The sequence below is a fragment of the Schistocerca americana genome, chromosome 6 (assembly GCF_021461395.2).
Source record: "Schistocerca americana isolate TAMUIC-IGC-003095 chromosome 6, iqSchAmer2.1, whole genome shotgun sequence".
Taxonomy (NCBI): Eukaryota; Metazoa; Arthropoda; class Insecta; order Orthoptera; family Acrididae; genus Schistocerca; species Schistocerca americana.
Window position 1 is genome coordinate 249,906,485 of NC_060124.1, and position 22,367 is coordinate 249,928,851.

Genomic DNA, 22,367 nt, shown 5'->3' on the forward strand with positions numbered 1-22,367 from the left:
GAGCTGTTACAGAACCCAGTGCCATTTGTGAATCATTCAATGACTTTTTCATAAATTGTAACAAATTTGGTGACTGTTCACCACCAAATACAAAGCCCAATATGACAGATAGCAATTGCACATGTTTTAAGTTTTCTCATGTTTCCATCTCAGATGTCATCAAAATCATAATGTCCCTAAAAAATTCAAAATCTGCGGGGTGGGATGAGGTCCCCACTGAAATAATAAAAATAGTCCGTCACAGTATTGCATATCCACTCTCTTTCATAATCAACCAATCATTTGATGAGGGATGTTTCCCAGATCGATTAAAATATGCAGAAGTTCATCCCATACACAAAAAAGGCAAACAAGATGAATTGGGCAACTATAGGCCAATCTCACTGTTACCAATTTTCTCAAAAATATTTGAAAGAGCTGCATGTGATCAGATTGAAAATCACAATTCATCTAACAGCATTATCTTAGGCAATCAATATGGTTTCAGAAAAGGCCGCAGCACAATCCATGCAATAAATGAATTAGTCACAAAAGTCAGCAGATGTCTTGATGATTGAATGTGTGTGTCAGGCATCTTTTGTGACCTGTCCAAAGCCTTCGACACAGTAAATCATGACCTGCTTCTCCAAAAATTGGCACGCTATGGTTTTCAAGGCAAATCTCTTAGCTGGATGTCATCATACTTGGCAAACAGAAAACAAAGAGTACTTATTAACATCAATGGCAAGAAATTTCTCTCTGGCTGGAAAAACACTCAATTAGGTGTTCCACAAGGCTCAATATTAGGGCCACTGCTTTTTCTATATTATATTAATGATATGCCATGTCAGGTCCAGTCTGATACTATCCTCTATGCAGATGACTCAACAGCTGTAGTCTGTTGTAAAAATGAGGTAGACCTAATTCGTCATATTGAACAAACACTTGGGGAAGTGGAGGCATGGGTCAAAAACAATAACTTGACATTAAATTTTACGAAAACAGAAATTGTTCATTTTGCCACAAAACAATCTGCACAGTCTATAAGTGAAATAAGGTATATGGACAAAAAATTAGAGACTGCAGACTGTGTCAAATTCCTTGGCGTGTTAGTCAATAAAAACCTGTTATGGAGTCGCCATGTGGATAACATACTGGGTCGACTGAATAGCCTTGTATATATTATGAATATCTTGTATAGTATTACTGATTTAGCTGTAAGAAAAACTGTATATAATGCATATTTTGTTTCAGTCATTAGGTATAGTATAATTTTCTGGGGGTCTGAAAAAACAAATTTACTTAGAGCTTTTAGACTACAAAAAAGAATCATCCGAGCAATGGTGGGAGCAAAACCAAAGCAACACTGCAAACCTTTATTTGTAAAACTGGATCTAATGAGCATTCCAAGCATATACATCTATGAAACTCTCACTTTCACGAAAAGAAACCCACAACTTTTTGAGGGCAACTTCTTCTTGCATCAATATGATACAAGACATAAAACGAGCTACATGTTACCTACCCACCGTTTAAAATCATATGAAAAAACCCCATACTATATGGGCATGAAATTTGTAAATAAAATATGGAAAGATATGGATGACCCAAATATAAAAGGCACCAAAAGAGACCTGGAAAAATATCTGAAAGATAAATGTTACTATAGTGTACAAGATTTCATGAATGGTAACAATGCATTATAATTGTAATTAAAATACCTCTTTGAAGATGTTACACCATGTATATTATTAGTTTATTGTCTATTTTTAGTATTGTTATATATAGTGTAAAAACTGACAAGTCACCTATGTCACAATCTTTGATTGTATAAGGCATGTTATGTGATAATAAAAATTGAATTGAATTGAATTGAATTGAATTGAATTTTAAGGGACAGGGCAAGGAGTCATTCCAATCCCGGGAGCAGAAAGACTTACCTTAGGGGGAAAAAAGGACAGGTATACACTCGCGCGCACGCACGCACACACACACACACACACACACACACATACACACACACACACACACACACACACACACACACACACACATACATACAGACGCGGGCAGATGTATCCATTCACAATCACTTGTAAGCATAAGGTGATTTGTAATATTCCTGGTACTAAGTAGCTAGTACCAGAAATATACGTGGTTAGATATTTGAGTCCATAACTCAAGAAGGGCGTGTTTTGACAAAGGATTGCTGTATAGTAGACAGTATTATACTGTGAATAACGAGGCTAATGCATGTCAATGTGATATGATATAAGGAATCATATCACTAGTATTATCCATAAGCATTGGTGTGTAATAACTTTATTTATGTATTGATATGTGGGAAGGTGTCACATGTGGTAATATTTGTTGGCATAGTTGCATGGATATGACTACACTGTTTACAATAAATTCATAATTTTTCATGGCACCTTATAAGCAATAGGAGATTTTTTTTTCTTTTAATAGGAAACACTTAGTGCACAATATGAAATGTGGTAGGGGGTTAGATTCCACAACCCAGGTATTGCATGATATGGTATGCATTGGTCATAAAATGTGCTGTGCTGTTTCTATCAATGGTGCTTATGGTTATACAGCCATATGAAATGATCTATTAATGTTAATTTCAAATAATACTTTTACCTATGATTTATGCACGTAATATCAATGTACAAATAGGACTTTGGCATTTAATGTGGTCTTCGCACCATAGATAATAATTATGTCACATGATGCTTAGTTTGGTGCTGTGCTGTTTATTCATTGTGTAACGAGGTTCCTTATTAAAGGTGATATCAATAATGTAAAATAAAATATGTAACATTTTATGTCTTTCACCTACCTTTTATTTCTCCAGACAGTGTGGGAATAACATATAATAAGAAAAGGATTTTTAGATTTTAGCTTTGACTTGCTGTATGGAATGTAGCAATTTTTGATACTGTATTTTTATCTCAAGAGATGGGCAGAAATACTGTACCTCACAATTAAAATACAGGGTCATATATGGGAAGGCATGCTAATCGTCACCTCCAGTCTTTGTATGTTTCACCTGAATACCACGTTATTTTTGTAAAACATAATTGTTAACTTCTTTTGTAATGTAAAACTGGTACTTTTGTATGTTATACTATTGTTATCAATGTATGACAGTGGGTATGGCAGCATCATAGCAAGCTAATAGGTAGCCGTATGCTCACATGTATGAGGGCAACACCTACCAAGGTGTCCTGTTGACCACTACCAACTGTATGTTTCAATTTGATTGTGTCATTCAGGTGTAACAACAGACACATAGGCTGTCTTATCAATGAGAGTATTTTTTGCTCACAGTCTTGACTTGCTTGTACAAAGCTATTCATGCCTTTTGGCACCATTTTTTTATAACTACTTAAGATTAAGAACAAGGTATGTCTATAATCATATATTTACCTGTAATATGGATAAGCATATTGTATGGAAATATTTCTGTATGACATGTACTTCTTTATTGTTAGGTGTGTGGTTTGAGAATGAGCGAGTCAGCATGAAACTAGTAACACTGCAGGAACTGAGATGGACAAAATAAAAACTTCTCAGACTTTCCTCAATACTATACAGTTGCGGACCTAGCATTCCAAAGCAGAAAGGCTCAAATCAGTAACCAAATATTTGCTGTTGGCATTCGTAAGTGGAACACCCGGGGTGTTTCATCCATCCCCCAAACCAAAGTACTGTTCTTCCACAGAAACTGAGCCAGTAAGACCTATTTCACCCATTAGGTTATGTGCTGTCCCCCATGACAAGGGGTGGTATATACAAAAGGGTAGGGTTCCATTACACTGAAGAGCCAAAGAAAATGGTAACACCTGCCTAATATTGTGTAGGGCACCTGCGAGCATGCAGAAGTGCCACAAAACAACGTGGTATGGACTTGACCTTACCCCATGAACCATGGACCTTGCCGTTGGTGGGGAGGCTTGCGTGCCTCAGCGATACAGATAGCCGTACCGTAGGTGCAACCACAACGGAGGGGTATCTGTTGAGAGGCCAGACAAACGTGTGGTTCCTGAAGAGGGGCAGCAGCCTTTTCAGTAGTTGCAAGGGCAACAGTCTGGATGATTGAATGATCTGGCCTCGCAACAATAACCAAAATGGCCTTGCTGTGCTGGTACTGCGAACGGCTGAAAGCAAGGGGAAACTACGGCCGTAATTTTTCCCGAGGGCATGCAGCTTTACTGTATGGATAAATGATGATGGCGTCCTCTTGGGTAAAATATTCCAGAGACTTCTGGTCAGGAAATGAATAGGAAAATAGGAATGCGGGTAAGCTACTACAAACAGCATAGTGAACGCATTATTGTGGCCAAGATAGATACGAAGCCCACACCTACTACAGTAGTACAAGTTTATATGCCAACTAGCGCTGCAGATGACGAAGAAATTGATGAAATGTATGATGAGATAAAAGAAATTATTCGGGTAGTGAAGGGAGACGAAAATTTAATAGTCATGGGTGACTGGAATTCGAGAGTAGCAAAAGGGAGAGAAGGAAACATAGTGGGTGAATATGGATTGGGGGAGAGAAATGAAAGAGGAAGCCGTCTGGTAGAATTTTGCACAGAGCATAACTTAATCATAGCTAACACTTGGTTCAAGAATCATTAAAGAAGGTTTTATACATGGAAGAATCCTGGAGATACTAAAAGATATCAGATAGATTATATAATGGTAAGACAGAGATTTAGGAACCAGGTTTTAAATTGTAAGGCATTTCCAGGGGCAGATGTGGACTCTGACCACAATCTATTGGTTATGACCTGTAGATTAAAACTGAAGAAACTGCAAAAGGTGGGAACTTAAGGATATGGGACCTGGATAAACTGAAAGAATCAGAGGTTGTACAGAATTTCAGGGAGAGCATAAGGGAACAATTGACAGGGATGGGGGAAAGAAATACAATAGAAGAAGAATGGGTAGCTCTGAGGGATGAAGTAGTGAAGGCAGCAGAGGATCAAGTAGGTAAAAAGACGAGGGCTATTAGAAAACCTTTGGTAACAGAAGAAATATTGAATTTAATTGATGAAAGGAGAAAATATAAAAATGCAGTAAATGAAGCAGGCAAAAAGGAATACAAACGTCTCAAAAATGAGATCGACAGGAAGTGCAAAATGGCTAAGCAGGGATGGCTAGAGGGCAAATGTAAAGATGTAGAGGCTTATCTCACTAGGGGTAAGATAGATACTGCCTACAGAAAAATTAAAGAGACCTTTGGAGATAAGAGAACCACTTGTATGAACATCAAGAGCTCAGATGGAAACCCAGTTCTAAGCAAAGAAGGGAAAACAGAAAGGTGGAAGGAGTATATAGAGGGTCTATACAAGGGCGATGTACTTGAGGACAATATTATGGAAATGGAAGAGGATGTAAATGAAAATGAAATGGGAGATACGATACTGCGTGAAGAGTTTGACAGAGCACTGAAAGACCTGAGTCGAAACAATGCCCCGGGAGTAGACAACATTCCATTTGAACTACTGACAGCCTTGGGAGAGCCAGTCCTGACAAAATTCTACCATCTGGTGAACAAGATATATGAGACAGGCGAAATACCCTCAGACTTCAAGAAGAATATAATAATCCCAATCCCAAAGAAAGCAGGTGTTGACAGATGCGAAAATTACCGAACAATCAGTTTAATAAGCCACAGCTGCAAATACTAACACAAATTCTTTACAGACGAATGGAAAAACTGGTAGAAGTTGACCTCAGGAAAGATCAGTTTGGATTCCGTAGAAATACTGGAACACGTGAGGCAATACTGACCTTACGACTTATCTTAGAAGAAAGGTTAAGGATAGACAAACCTACGTTTCTAGCATTTGTAGACTTTGAGAAAGCTTTTGACAATGTTTACTGAAATACTCTCTTTCAAATTCTAAAGGTGGCAGGGGTAAAATACAGGGAGCGAAATACTATTTACAATTTGTACAGAAACCAGATGGCAGTTATAAGAGTCGCGGGACATGAAAGGGAAGCAGTTGTTGGGAAGGGAATAAGACAGGGTTGTAGCCTCTCCCCGATGTTATTCAATCTGTATATTGAGCAAGCAGTGAAGGAAACAAAAAAGAAAAATTCGGAGTAGGTATTAAAATCCATGTAGAAGAAATAAAAACTTTGAGGTTCGCCGATGACATTGTAATTCTGTCAGAGACAGCAAAGGACCTGGAAGAGCAGTTGAATGGAATGGATAGCGTCTTGAAAGGAGGATATAAGATGAACATCAACAAAAGCAAAATGAGGATAATGGAATGTAGTCGAATTAAGTTGGGTGATGCTGAGGGAATTAGATTATGAAATGAGACACTTAAAGTAGTAAAGGAGATTTGCTATTTGGGGAGCAAAATAACTGATGATGGTCGAAGTAGAGAGGATATAAAATGTAGACTGGCAATGGCAAGGAAAGCGTTTCTGAAGAAGAGAAATTTGTTCACCTCGAGTATAGATTTAAGCGTCAGGAAGTCATTTCTGAAAGTATTTGTATGGAGTGTAGCCATCTATGGAAGTGAAACATGGACGATAAATAGTTTGGACAAGAAGAGAATAGAAGCTTTTGAAATGTGGTGCTACAGAAGAATGCTGAAGATTAGATGGGTAGATCACATAAGTAATGAGGAAGTATTGAATAGGATTGGGGAGAAGAGAATTTTGTGGCACAACTTGACCAGAAGAAGGGATTGGTTGGTAGGACATGTTCTGAGGCATCAAGGGATCACCAATTTAGTATTGGAGGGCAGCGTGGAGGGTAAAAATCGTAGAGGGAGACCAAGAGATGAATACACTAAGCACATTCAGAAGGATGTAGGTTGCAGTAGGTACTGGGAGATGAAGAAGCTTGCACAGGATACAGTAGCATGGAGAGCTGCATCAAACCAGTCTCAGGACTGAAGACCACAACAACAACATGGACTTGACTAATGTTCTGAAGTAGTACTGGAGGGAACTGACACTATGAATCCTGCAGGACTGTCCATAAATCAATAAGAGTAGGAGGGCGTGGCGATCTCTTCTGAATAGCATGTTGAAAGGCATCCCAGATATGCTCAATAATCTTCATGTCTGGGGAGTTTGGTGGCCAGCAGAAGTGATTAAACTCAGAAGAGTGTTCCTGGAGCCACTCTGTAGCAGTTCTGGAGACAAAGTGTCTCATTGTCCTGCTGGAATTGCCCAAGCCCGTCGGAATCCACAATGGACTTGAATGGATGCAGGCGATCAAACAGGATGCTTACGTATGTGTCAGATGTCAGAGTCATATCTAAACATAGCAGGGATCCCATATCACTCCTACTCAACATGGCCCATACCATTACAGAGCCTCCACCAGCTTGAACAGTCCCCTGCTGACATGCAGGGTCTATGGATTCATGAGGTTGTCTCCTTACACATCCACCCAGTACAATTTGAAACGAGACACGTCAAACCAGGCAACATGTTTCCAGTCATGAACAGACAAAGGTCAGTGTTCAGTGTTGATGGGCCTAGGAAAGGGGTAAAGCTTTGTGTTGCGCAGTCATCAAGGGTACATGAATGGGTCTTTGGCTCCGAAATCCCACATTGATGACGTTTCATTGAATGGTTCACATGCTGACACTTGTTGATGGCCCAGCACTGAAAACTACAGCAATTTGTGGGAGGGTTGCACTTCCGTCAGGTTGAAAGATTCTCTTCAGTTGTCGTTGGTCCTATTCTTGCAGGATCCTTTTCCGGCTGCATTGATGTCAGAGATTCGATGTTTTACAGGATTCCTGATATTCATTGTACACTTGGGAAATGGTTGTACGGGAAAGTCCCCACTTCATCGCTACCTCAGAGAGCTGTGTCCTGTCGCTTGTGCGCCGACTATAACACCACACGCAAATTCACTTAAATCTTGATAACCTACCATTGTAGCAGCAGTAACCGATCCAACAACTGCACCAGACACTTGTTGTCTTATATAGGCACTGCAGACCCCATCTCTGTATACTACCTATTTACATATCTCTCTATTTCAATACGCATGCCTATACCAGTTTCTTTGGACTTCAGTGTAGTTGTTGGCAGTATAAGCATGCAGTGAATAATGGCTGGATGGGATGGGAAAGAACTTATTTTGCAGTCAGTAGGTATCCTTGGGGACCTCTTTCAACGTGCTGAAGAAGCTGTTCTAGCAGCCATTAATGGAATACGGTGACGCCAACTGTGAAGTGTGGTGCATGTCAGAGCAAACAATGCCAGTCATCTGGGTTCTGAGATCATATCTGGTTACTAGTTGAGAAGACCAACCTTGGTCACAGAGTTTCATCAAAGCTCACACTCTATTGCATTGGCCCATATCTGATCATTGCACCATGATTCTGAGTCAAGAGGAAAGCTTGAACATCAAAGGTTTTGTGAAAAAATAGGCTGCAAGTTTCTCAACTTGTGCCATAGCATTGAGAACTGTAGAGTTCCCCTAAATGGGTCAGCTGTGCACTACACATTTGAGCCTGCTATACAGGCATGTGAGGTGCACACAAGGATTTTATTTATTTGTTTACTTATTTTGGATTAGGGCACTCTCTATCCACATCAGATGATAATAGCTGTAGGAGACCTGGAAATATCAAGATCCAAAGAAATGCCCACCATAGGCAAAAGTTTGAAAAACGCCTAAAAAGCAGTGGAGCTTACATAATCCAAGGAACAGAATGCTGGTTAAAACCTAAAATTGATACCAGTGAGATTTGTGGAGAAAATGTAAGCATATACCAAAAGGATATGCTAATGGGAAAAGCGTATGGTATATTTGTCGTAGTAGACAAGAAACTCAAATACACCAAGACGTTAACCGAAGCTACATGTGAGATTGTTCATGCAAGAACAAGTCATTGAGGGCGAGCATCAACTTATAACTGGCTTCTTCTATCAGCTGCCAGACTCATCCCCAGACGTAACAGAAAAATTTCGGTAAACTCTGAGTTCACTAGTATGTATGTTCCCAATCACACTAAATCTACAGATGAGAATTTAGTCATCCAATAATCAATTGGGATAATTACAATTTTGTTAGTGGTGGGCATGTGAAACACTTCTAAATGCCTTTTATGAAAACCATCATGAAAATGATGGAAATATATTGGATCTAATGGCAAGGAATAGACCTAACCACTTTGAGAACATTCACATCAAAATTAGTATCAGTGATCACAAGGCAGTTGTAACAAAATGAATACGACAGTACTAAATGCAACTAAAACAAGTAGAAAGATTTATATAAACAGCAAACTAGATAAGGAGGCAGTAACAATGTGACTCAGTGAGGGGTGTTTCAAATTCTGCTCTGAACAGCAGCCTGTATGAGACTTGCTGCCCTATCCTCGCTTAATCCTGTCCTGCTTTACATATGCGCATCTTATTTCTGTAATGTAGCTGGGATATCCTGTACTGCTATAATGAATGGGCTATCGATGAATAAATAAATAAAATAATAATTATAATAACTTTGGCTCAAGTGTAAAAGAATAGACAATCATGCACTGGATGGATGTATATCTAGTACAACAGTTCATGATGGGATGGACCCTTCAATGGTATACAACCTCATAATCACACTTCTAAAGAAACAGATATTACTGCATAATAGCCATAAAAACAAAGCATAGGGCTATAGATAAAGACACACTGAACAAAACTCATTTAGCTATCCAAAGTCAAATGCATGAAACTGCCAACTTCTACTGCAGTGATTTCTCACAATACTTGAAGAAATTCTGGCACCAAAGTTAGTGTCCAGGCACTCATAGGTGAGGCAGGAAGCAAAACTGAAAGTAACAATTCAAAAGCAGAAATGATGACCTCATTAGTCAAATGTTATTTTACAAAGGAAAACCATGCAGGATTGCCCCAATTTAATTTTCACACCACAAGAAAAAATCAGTGATGTAGTATCAGTGGCACTGGAAAACAGCTGAAATCATTAAAACTGAACAAAGCTCCAGGGCCCAAAAGAATCCCCACCAACACCAAGAGCGAGAGGTTGCCCTGAAACTCCGTGTGCTCCTCCATGCTCTTTGACAAGGCTGTTGTCAGTTTGATGACTTGTTATAGCGGAAGTCTTTAGCCACCACTTCCAAAGATTTTCATTCAAAATTTAAGCAGTGGCTGGGCTCAATCCTGGGATACAGGACATTTTAGTTACCACTCAAATGCGCTTCCCATTCACCAATTACCACTTTGGTTCAGTCTTAGGTAAATGATGTGGCAAACTTTGGTTCATCGGTAGAATACTAGGCAAATCCAAAAAAAATCTATAAAGGACACTGCTCACAAAACACTTGTGCTGAGGGACTGAGACCTCAGTAGTTTGGTCACATAGGAACTTACCACCACCATTCGTGCAGCCCACCTTTGAATCCTGCACAAGTGTGTGGGACCCATACAATACAGAACTAAGAGGGTATACCGAATGTATATGAACAAGGGTCACAAGAATGGTCAAATGAAGATACTAAATGGACTGAAAATAGTTTCAAACTATCAAATCAAACCTATTTAGTGCCTTTCAAGAACCATCTTTAAGTGATGATCCCAGGAACCACTACAACCACCTACCTATCTGTATTATTCCCATAGGGATTGTAGAAACAAGATTACAATAATTACAGCACACACAGAGGCACTGAAGCAATCACTCTTCCTATGTCCCATATGTGAATGGAATAGAAAAATGTACTAACTGGTACAAAGGGAAGGACCCTTTGCCATGCACTTCACAGTGATTTGCAAAGTATGGATGTGGATGTAGAATTAGAACTAGGCTTTATACGTGTATCAACTCATAAGGAGATGCAGAAGATTCTGCAAGCCCTTTCCGCCATTTGCGGAGTGTGTCCAGCATCTTCAGAAAATGTACAAAATCATAACTAATATCACCATAATCAAGACAGGACCAAATGAAAGCTTTCAGAACTGTGTTACATACAACCTGGCTTCTCAAATATCTTACCACTAAGTTCTACACTGCCACGAGGATCATCACTTCAAGATCTTTCAGCCTCATTCCAATTTTCACGAGCATAATGCAAGAGAAATGGGTAAAAGGAAATAAAATAAAATGCTTTCTAGTCTTACAGAACATACCTCAAACATCATTGTTTGAGACTCCTGCAGTTTAATAATCTCTCCACTTGTTAGGCAGAGCTTTTTATTGTCATCCAGGACAGTGTTCATATTTTCAATCCACACAGCATCAACTGGACCATCAAACACATACCAGCGTTTGTCATCATCTTCAGCTGATGCTCCACCACGTACTAGACTTGCCAGTATGCCATCTGTCCATTCATGAGTGAGGGCATCAAACTCACCATATAACTGTCCCAGTGTGATGGACTTGGGGTTTAGCACATACGTATGGACCTTTTCAAATGGTAACCCACTTGGAGATGGTTTCCCTTTCAAACTTGTTAGAGCATGGGCTAGGACTTCATAGCACTGTAATAAAGTAATTATACATATAATGAATCAGTATAAATAATGCTAACAGTGAACTAACAAGGGAAATAAAATTAATTCATAATTTTTCCTTTTTTATCCCCATACAATCAAATTTGTATGTAAAATATGTATGAATGAGATACATTTACAAGGTTGCACTGAATATAACAAACATTCAAATTTTGGATATACTCAGTTTCTTCCTCTTCTTTGCAGGATACTTATCTCCTGAATACTAAGAATGGCGCTGCAATAAAATATAACATATTTAAAAAAGTGTTGTGACTCGCCGATCTTTCAAAGTGCCACCACACAGTTACGCATGTCCTCTACATGCGGCGCTGTCTGCCAGACATGCAGCAGCAGCGCCACCTAAGCGGCCAGCCAGCCAGCGGCTGCCAGACTTGGACTCAGTTATGATTTGACTGTTAAAGTGTACACATGGCTTACTCTGTTTACTTGATCTGTGACTTTCATGTATCTCGTCTTTTCCTTGAAATATATTTGTTCAACTTGAAGTTGTAACAAAAAGGTTTACCAGTTTATTAAACTGGATGTTCTTCTGTTAACAATACATTAAAAGTGAGCAAACCATTAAAGAAATCAAATCAACTAAACATTAATTGGTTGGCTCTTATGGAACTTCATATCATGAACAGTTGTTCAACTACAGATACCTGCTATACTGGAAGACACAATGGTGAATGGAATATCATGTACAGTGAAGGAGGAGAGGGGAGGAATAAAAGGGAAGGGAAGGGACTATTGATATCATCTGCATCGGGACTTTGTGCAGCAACAGCAGTGCCGAGTGAAAATGTGTGCCAGACCAACATTCGAACCCAGGGTCTCCATCTCACTAGGCAGTTGGGTTAACTACTGCGCCACCCAGACACAGAGTTTATTGCAAGTGTGTGGTCTATGTCGGCACTCTTCGCAGCCAATGCACATTTGCACCCAGTGAAACATACTTGCAATCCACATCTATGGCCTCCATGCTCACTACTTGAAGGTTTCCGCAGCAGGTCAGGCATAAATGTGCGTCCACACTGAATGTGGTGGATTCACTGCCTGCTGAGGTGAGTCAACTATATGAATGGAATAGTATGGCATGTCACATGAACAAGATGTTATGAGACTAGGCACTGATTGCCAGCCTATGGCATCTGACATGGCAGCTGTTATGCCCTAGGGTAGAGAAGGGAAGTGAAGTGTTTGTGTAGTGTGTGTTCATGCAATGTCATGTGGTGTAACAGATGAATCATGGCTGTCAAGGTAGTTCTACACTGGCTGCTAAAGGCGCTGTGTTTCATGTGTAATAACTGAATCATAGCTTCTGTGCCCAGCCCCCTGGGGTGCTGGTTTCTACTTTTCACTTGTGCTTGTGGCTTCATCATATGCAATATTTATTCCTTTGTTATGTTCCATGTTTGTTGATGTTTTATGTTCTACATTGTTGGTTAGTTTTACAGTTCAATTACCCTCCTGATCTCACTGAATAAAGAGTTTCCCACTAAGTGTAATCTTTTTGCATCAGATTAATCAGTATTGTTAAGTCAATCAGTTTGAATTACCCGACAAGTTGTGATCCAACATGATCTGTGAGCTGAAGGAAATGATCTATAGCCATTTTTTCTATTGAGCTCAGGAGCTAACTGAAGAATGCCTCATATCAAGACTAGCGGTCTATTTGATGCCATTTTGGTTCAATAGCCCCTTCTAATGGTTCATGCAGGTGGAAGTAAGTTTTTGTTGTGCTGGAATTATGGCCAAACTGTGAAGTCTGCATTTGTTCCCTCCGCCACACACCGTCAGGTTGCTTGCGGAGTATGGATGTAGATGTAGATGTAGATGTTGTTAGTCAGCTAGACCACCGTTTCGTGGCCGAGGTGCAAGACATCATCACTGCACCCCTGGTGGCAGATTCCTACAAAAACTTCAAGGCAGAAGTAATACAGAGAGTTGCTGCTTTTGCAGGAAGATCAAATTCACCAAGTTCTTATGCAATAAGACATTGATGATCATAAGACCATAAGCATCTGCACAGTAAAGTGGACACAGTCACCATTCCAGACAACTTATTGTGTACACAGTGGAGCAGTAGATTATCACCGGAAATTGAAGCAACTAGTGTGCATTGGATGCCATGGTGGAGATGGCAGACTGCAAACAGGAAGCAATCACACCTGGCCAGATTAGAGTGGTCACAGCAAAAAGCAGCAGTATAACAGCCTCAGCTAAGGTCAAGCACACAAATCATGACTTGGTCACAGCAAAAGTAAACATGTTATACATGCAGGTCAGTGCATTATTGTTGCAATTCAGCACTGGACACAACAGAAGCAGAGTGCATTAGGGTAGACATTCAAGGAGCCAGTCTCTGAGCAACACTACATCTTCGAAAGGTGACAAGTCTCTCTGTTGATATCAGTGCAGATTTGGCGAGAATGTGCAAAAATGTACATCACAGCGCTTCTACCTAAATGCCAGTGGTAGTTGATTGTAGGCGTAATAACTGATTGCCCATCACCATCCAGGAACCAGTTCATCAGCAACAGACGTTCTGGCCTGAAATTTCTCATAGACACTGGTTCGGACCTCAGTATCTGTTATGGTCTTCACTGCATCATTGTACACATTCAACTCTGTAGTGGATCTGGGAGATGTGTTATTTTCTACCAGATTTGTCGATACCAAATCTAATGAGGGAAGTTGTAAATGTTTTCTTATATTTATGTCAGAATATTTCTTTTAAATTGTAATTTGCCTTATTTTATGCTAATTTACTTATATTTTTGAGAGTGACAGCATATTGATTAATATTAGTAGATGTGACGAAGAATATCAAAGAGACTGGTTACAAGTGGAAGCTTGTGTGTTGTGTGAAATGTCTTTGATGCTGGAGTCGTCTTTGACTGTAGTCAGTTGGCAGTGAACTCTCGGTGTGTGTGACAGTGGAACAATGTGCAGGTCGCCATTATAAATATTTGCTAGTGAACAGGAAAAATGAATTATGTTACTACTTTTTTTATAAACATCAAGAAGGAACAACATTCGAAGAAATGGTATTTGAAGCACCAAAAATAAGGCAAACGCATTGAACCAGGTCATTTCTGTAGCCGACGAAACTGCATTGTGGAATCATACTTTCACTAGACGACTGAAGCCAACACAAAACGGCAAATATCGTCTTGTAAACATTTCACGGAAAAGGTACTGTCACGAAATTTGCTAAATACAGTATATAAAAAATAGTGAGCATATTTCATCTCCCTTCTAACATCTGCCAATAATTCGACTATTGCAACCTATGTAACCCAGCGAACAGAGCTAAATTTAGGTCTACATCATCTGTTCACATGGAATTTCACTGTTGCAGAGATCACAGAAGCGATTATTGGTGCACATCTACTTGCACATTAAGACATGTCGAACGCTTGATTGGTGGACAGCATTACTGGTTTAACTGTCACCGGTTTTCATCACAGATCAACCAACCACACTGCAAAGCTTGTCCAGGCACTGAGGATGAATACGCTTTGCTGTTAAAGCAGTTCCCAAATTTGACCAGGCCAGCAAAAGCAACTAAACAGTTTCAGTACAATATGGTGCTCACATCAAGACAACGGATTGACCACCAGTGTTGTGTCAACCTGGGCGTTTAGCACTAGACTTCTTGCAATCATGAAAGCTGAATGCAAGAGGGCATTATTAGACTGTTGAACAGTCTGTGGTACTCTGCCTAACATTTGGTGCCAAAAAAAGGTGAGTCCCGGTGCCTTTGCAGAAATTATCATGCACTGAATATGAGAACAGTGGCTGATCGATATTCTGGGTCATTACTAAAAGATTACATCTACACATTACAAGGAGTGGTAATATTCAGTGTCTCGACTGTCGTAAGGCCTACACTCAGAAACTTGTGGCTAAAGAGAAAATTCCAAAGACCACAACGATCACGTGTATGACCTTCACATAGCAAAACATAGCCCAGATGTGGCAAAGATTCACATTGACTCTGTCCTTCAAGGCCTCCTTTTCGATTTTGTGTACCTGGATGATAAGCTCATGTTCTCAGAGACTGGGGAACAACACCAATAAAATTTACAAGAGGTGTTCAAGCATTTGGAGAATTATAGAGTCGAGTTGAATGTTGCCAAGAGTATTTTTGAACAATCTGAAGTGATCATCTTTGGACATAGTATCTCTGCTGCAAGCTCCCTATCTTCTGACAAACAAGATTGGTGGGATTTTACAGTTACCTAAGCCAACCAATCATGGAATTGCATTGCTTCTTTGTTATTTTAAATAGTTATTACCACCACCTGCCTCATGCAGCAGAATTGCAAGAACCACTGAATGCGGTGCTGTCTGGTCCTAAGGCAAGGGGCCACTCTGCAGCACAGTGGACTGAGGCTATGTGTGCGGAGCATGGCTGACACACCACTAAATCATTCTAAGCTCGATGCATCTCTTGCATAGGTAGTGGATGCAAGCCAGATGGCTGTCAGCAAGGTGCTACAGCAGTGGTCAGGTGGTTCATGGCAGTCACTGGTAAAATTTCATGAAAACTGCACCATCTCTGAGCAAGTGGAGTGCCTACGACAGCAAGCTTCTGAAGCAGTGAAAAGCTTGTGTCCTCAAGCTCCAGTGCTAGTGTTCACAATATTCACAGACCACAACCTTTTTGTACTGAGGAGAGCCACTGACAACTGTAACATTGTGGCTGACTGTTTTTCATGCATCAGAAGTGTGATGAGTCCTATCAACTATTCTGCACTGAATTGAGTGCAGCAAGAGGATAAAGAACTCCAAAAGTTTGTCAACAATGAGGCATCGGCATTATAATTGCAGCTCACCGACGGTCTGGGAGCAGATGTCAAGCTCTACTGTGACGTCTCTTGCGGCCAACCTCAACCCTTTCATCCACCAGCATTAGGAACAAAAACTTTAGATAGCACACATAACTTACACCATCCAGAGGTACATCCCACTTTTCTATTGGTCTCCCAAACATTTCGAGTAGCCAGGCATGGAAAAGGACTGTCGAGAATGGACAAGAACATGTTTTCAATGCCAAAGGTGTAAAGTGTTCAAATGGTTCAAATGGCTCTGAGCACTATGCGACTTAACTTCTGAAGTCATCAGTCGCCTAGAACTTAGAACTAATTAAACCTAACTAACCTAAGGACATCACACACATCCATGCCCGAGGCAGGATTCGAACCTGCAACCGTAGCGGTCACGCGGTTCCAGACTGAAGAGCCTTTAACCGCACGGCCACACCGGCCAGCAGGTGTAAAGTGTCTCACCATATAAATACCCCTACTGATGACTTTCCAGACACAACTGTATGTTTTATCCACATATATCTAGATGTTGCAGGACCACTTGCTCATCAAACAGTTGATGCTACCTTTCCATAATAATTGATCTTTTCACTGGCTGGACACAGGCAGTGCCAACTGATATTACCACTGAAATGTTAAGCCTTTACCTTTGTGTCAGCACGATTAGCGAGATTTGGACGCCCAGCACTTCACTATCGACTGGGAAAGAAGTTTGATTTGGACCTATTTGCACAGTTTGTCAAGTTTTCAGGCTGTAATTTAAATCATCAGACGATCAATTCCAATCACAAAATGATCTAGAGAGAATTTCTGTATGGTGTGAAAAGTGGCAATTGGCACTAAAATTAAGAAAAGTGTGAGATCATCCACATGGGTACTACAAGAAATCCGATAAATTTTGGGTATACGATAAATCGCACAAATCTAAGGGCTGTCAATTCAACTAAATACCTAGGAATTACAATTACAAGCAACTTAAATTGGAAAGACCACATAGATAATATTGTGGGGAAGGCAAAACAAAGACTACGCTTTGTTGGCAGAAAACTTAGAAGATGCGACAAACCAACTAAAGAGACAGCCTACACTACACTTGTCCGCTCTCTGTTGGAATATTGCTGCATGGTGTGGGATCCTTACCAGGTAGGATTGACAGAGGACATCGAAAGGATGCCAAGAGGGGCAAGCGCGTTTCGCATTATCGCGCAATAGGGGTAAGAGTGTCACTGATATGAAATGTGAGTTGCGGTGGCAGTAAGTGAAACAAAGGTGGTTTTCTTTGCGGCAACATCTATTTACGAAATTTCAATCACCAACTTTCTCTTCCAGATGCGAAAATATTTTGTTGACACCCACCTAAATAGGGATAAATGATCATCATAATAAAATAAGAGAAATCACAGTTTGAATGGAAAGATTTAGGTGTTCCATTATCCCATGCGCCTTTCAACAGTGGAATGGTAGAGTAGTAGTATGAAAATGTTTCGATGAACCCTCTGCCAGGCACTTAAGTGTGAATTGCAGAGTAACCATGTAGATGTAGCTGTAGATGTAGATGTAGATGTATGTCCATCACAAGACCACCAATTACCATCCCACTAGCAATTGCATGGTTGAATGCTGGTACCATTCCTTGACGACAGTGCTCATTGCTATGTAAACACATGAACTTTGGCTCTTCCAAAGGTTATACTTGGCCTATGAACAACTTATCAACCTGAGATCTATTCTTCAGCCATGGAGTTGGTCTACAGAGAGACACTGCATCTGCCTGGGAAATTCGTCAATGCTGATACGCTGTAAACATCCTCGCAAGACCAGCTGGATCTGTGGAACCATGTCACACAGACACATCCTCCAAAGGCATCACATCAAAGCACACCACTTTGTTACGTGCATCAGGACCTGGATCACTAGTCTAATGGCATGCTCCACACTGACGGCGTAAGACAAATCTTACAATCTCGGTATACTCGCCTGTACCATGTGTCATGGAGAAGTATGCAGACAATGGACATATTGGTGAATAGCAAGTCAATGACTTTCTTCGAACAGAGTCAACCCTCTGTACACTTTTCAAGGGCATCACCATGTACTTCACAATGGAGACATTGGCACCTGTCTGAACAAGATGCCCAACCACAAGCACCACCAACTGCAGCAGCTGCCTGCAGAACATCCACTGATTCGGATGACTTGCTCTGGATGCTGTGTCCACTTCCCTGCCTGGCTTCTCGATACTGACACTGTCAAAGTAGTTCCAAACTGGCTGCTATATGTGCTGTGTTTCATGAGTAATAAGTGAATTGTGGCTGTCAAAAGAGTTCTGAGCCCGTCAGCCAGGACCACTACACCCCCCCCCCCCCCACCACACACACACACACACACACACACACACACACACACACACACACGTGCTTCTACCTTCTCCATGCATTCTCTACTGTCTCTAGTTTACAATTCAATTAGCCTCCTACTCTCATTGAATAAAGAGTTTCCTGCTAAACATAATCCTTCAGTGTCAGATTAATCGGCATTATTTATCTTCCACTGGCATCCAGTTGTTCAGCTAGAGCAACCTTCAGGCTGCATACGCCTCAAACAAGACAACACAAAATATTCTGCCAAGCAAGATGTATGCATGCACACTGGAACCTATTCTGAAAAGCCCACGAGTTTCAGGCTGTTATTACACAGATCTGAATTAACTTATCTCAATAAAACTTTAGTGTCTTACGGAAATAATGTGACTAGACACTGTCACTTGTGTTACAGATACTGGTGGTAACAACATTGTCTTTCCTTCATGAGCTACCGAGCAAGGTGACACAGAGAGTTTAGCACATTGGACTCATACTCGGGAGGATGATGGTTCAAACAGGTGTCTGGCCTTACTGATTTAGGTTTTCTGTGACTTCCCTAAATCACTTCAGTCAAATGTCATGATAGCTCCTTTGAAAGGATGTGGCCAACTTCCTTCCACATCTTCCCCTAATTTGGTGCGACCAATGGCCTCACTGTTTGGCCCTCTCCCCCCAAATCAACAAATCTTCACGAGCAACACGAGGTTCCACTTTAAATTACTCTGAATGCATACGCTCAGATATTTAATCAATTTTATTATTTCTATATATTGTTTGGCAGTTGTGAAAACACACAAAAATGGGTCTTTCCACCACACTAAATTACATTTCTTTAATTTGGGGGTCAGTTGTAAATACCTGCACCAAGTACTGATTCTCTGCTGTTTTCTTGCATTCTGCAACCAATTTTCTAGTGTTATGACTCCTCTGCATACAATATCATCCATAAACAGCTCTATGAAGATTTTGACATTATCCTTTCAGTCATTTACATATACTATGGACAGAAATGGTCCTATAACACTTCATTGGCGTACACCTGAAGATACATAACATTTGACGATTTCTGTTCATTAAGAATAACATGTTCTTTTTGCTATGAACTCTTCAATCTAATGCTGCAGTGAAAAAGTGAAACATGAGATTTTGGTGAAGCCTTATTTGTTTAAGAAATGAATCACATCAGTTTAGCCATCTCTGGCGTTTCATCTCGTGTGGATCAAATGTACCTATATCAGTTAGTAATGTAAGTACATCTAAAAAAAACTTTAGAGTGCATACCATGAAAGCTGTGTTGCTTAATCTTTATTCACTTTTAGATGTAGTAACATTTATTACCTTTGTCTTTCCACCACCAGCAGGGCCAACCAGCATCAGTCCATGACGCACAACAGTTGTCTCATACAACTGTATACATTTTTTCACAAATTCTGTAACAGAAGTGAAAGAACACATAATTAATTTTCAATTGTCTCTGACATTTTTCAATGTCACTGTATTCTTAGTCTTCCCTATCATATTTATAGCAGAGCAAGACCTAGTACGAGAAATTGTGAAGTTTACAGTGACAAAACTTCAGCTATAAAATGAAGAAAGAAAAAGAGAAGTGAAAGTATGAGAGGTGAAAAACACTGCCTTCAGAGACATAGTGTACAAGTAGTTTCATCCGTATGTTCCTATAGAAATCAAGGATCCAGAAAGAACACAAATATGTGACTTTTACTCATAGTGTAGTGAGTATGAGCATACACTTCATCTGAGTACACTAATGACTGTTTTAATTCTGATGTGTCATTTTTGTAAAAAGAAAAGCAGTATGCCTTTTTTGAAACTGTCAACTAACTCACACATGGTGACTCTTTTATTCTGTCACCTTTTAAATGCAAATATCATAGGCACAACATTTTTCCCAGTGTTTTCTTGCTAGCCTTCCAGTCCAGTTCTTTAGGAGAGACAGTTCAAAATTTTCAGAGTACTCCATTTCTTGATACAGACTATACTTCATTAGTGAAATTGCTGCTTAATAATACTTTTATCCACATTAACAATGGGGCATTTTTTGTGTGCACTTTGACTCTTTTGTTCTGCTTCGCATAGTTTCCCCCTTCCAAAATTTGCCCACAATCAACTTAGTCAACATGTAATGTAGTAATTGTACATTCCATCACCTTTTAAATCAATATTTTCTTCTTCCTCCATCTCATCATCAATAAATCTATTGATGTTAACAGCATGCTATTATGGCCGTCTATGCTACAGGGTAACAATGCAAAATACTTTGAACACAAATGTTGCTGTACCTAGTCATATGACCAACTTCATTCCTGCTGCAGGTGGGTCAACAACACCTTTTAAAGAATAATGCTTACTAAGATACAGAGTTTACAATGGACACACAGCAGTTTAAAATTTAATTCTTTCCTAAAAATATTCTTACAGCACTAAGAATCCAGTTTTCTTTGCAACTGGTCATGAACAACTACATTGGAAGCCACGAGAAAGTATGACAGACATATGGCATATCTGTGATGAACAGAGATCTTTATCTAACTCAGAGGACTACTTCTAATCAAGTATTAAAAAAAACAAAGGTGACTTGGAGCATTATTAAGAATGAAATTGGGAACAGAAATGATATACAACTTCTTGATGACTGTAGATGTGAGAGAGATGATGGTAATCTCTGATTTTCTCCATTATAAATGCATGCATTTTATGCATGTTGGTGTTGTGGTCTTCAGTCCAAAGACTGGTTTGATGTAGTTTTCCATGTTACTCTATCCTGTGCAAGCCTCTTCATCTCCGAGTATCTACTGCAATCTGCAGCCTCCTGAATCTGCTAACTGTTTTCATCTCCTAGAAACCTCATCTGACTGGCCAGAAGACTCTACCCGAATTCCAGAATAATAATATGTGGCATTGCGTACAGAAGATCGGTGAGTGAGAATAAACAGCAATATTAAAGAACAGTGCAATAAACTAGGATCCCAACAAATTTCTAAGTGCAAAGTGACTTGTCAAAGATGGTCTACATCTGAATAGGTTGGGCTCAAAAATATTCAGTAAGATGTTCGTAGATACTTGCCAGCTCATAAAAAATAAGGGAAACTTATAAGTAGTGATGGGGGTGAAAAAACTTGTGTAGCATTAAGAAAGACAGAACCAAACCATTATCTGGCAGGAGATGTGCTAACTGTAAGTGATAGTCAAAGTAGGTATGTTATCTACTGGAATATTAATGGCTTAAACATTGATGCTTCTAACAATAAAAGCTCCAAAATAGATGAATTGCAAATCATTCTGTCAGAATGTGGAAATGTTAAAGTTGTTTGTTTAAATGAGCACTGGTTTACTGAAGACACAATTAAAATTCTAAACGAAATAGGGAACTTCGGATTAGGAAGTAGCTTTTGCAGAAAAAACAAGTCACGTGGAGGCTCATGTATACTTCTACATAGTGATATAAATTATGAGACCAGAAGCTGTTTTTTTTTTAATTATTTAAATGAAGAATGTACGTTCAAGAGCTGTTGTGTAGAAATTGCGGACTTACTAGCAAATGTTATAATAATCTCAATATACAGAATTCCTAGGACATCAACAACAGAACTATTCTTATCTAAGATTCAAATTATGCTAGAAGACCTTTGAAGAGAAAAAAAGAAAAAAGTTGTAA

The 22,367-nt window shown here is 39.7% G+C and overlaps 1 protein-coding gene across 1 annotated transcript in view; it reads right to left on the reverse strand.

Moving 5' to 3' along the window:
• The window catches only part of LOC124620075 (dynein axonemal heavy chain 1-like), an 804,068-nt gene that overhangs the window by 545,911 nt on the left and 235,790 nt on the right, over positions 1-22,367 (reverse strand). Inside the window, exons 20-21 of the mRNA XM_047146741.1 lie at positions 20,030-20,121; positions 11,122-11,475 (exon numbers count right to left, since the gene is read on the reverse strand). Coding sequence (XP_047002697.1) covers positions 11,122-11,475; positions 20,030-20,121 — 446 coding nt within the window. The remainder of the gene's footprint in view (positions 1-11,121; positions 11,476-20,029; positions 20,122-22,367) is intronic.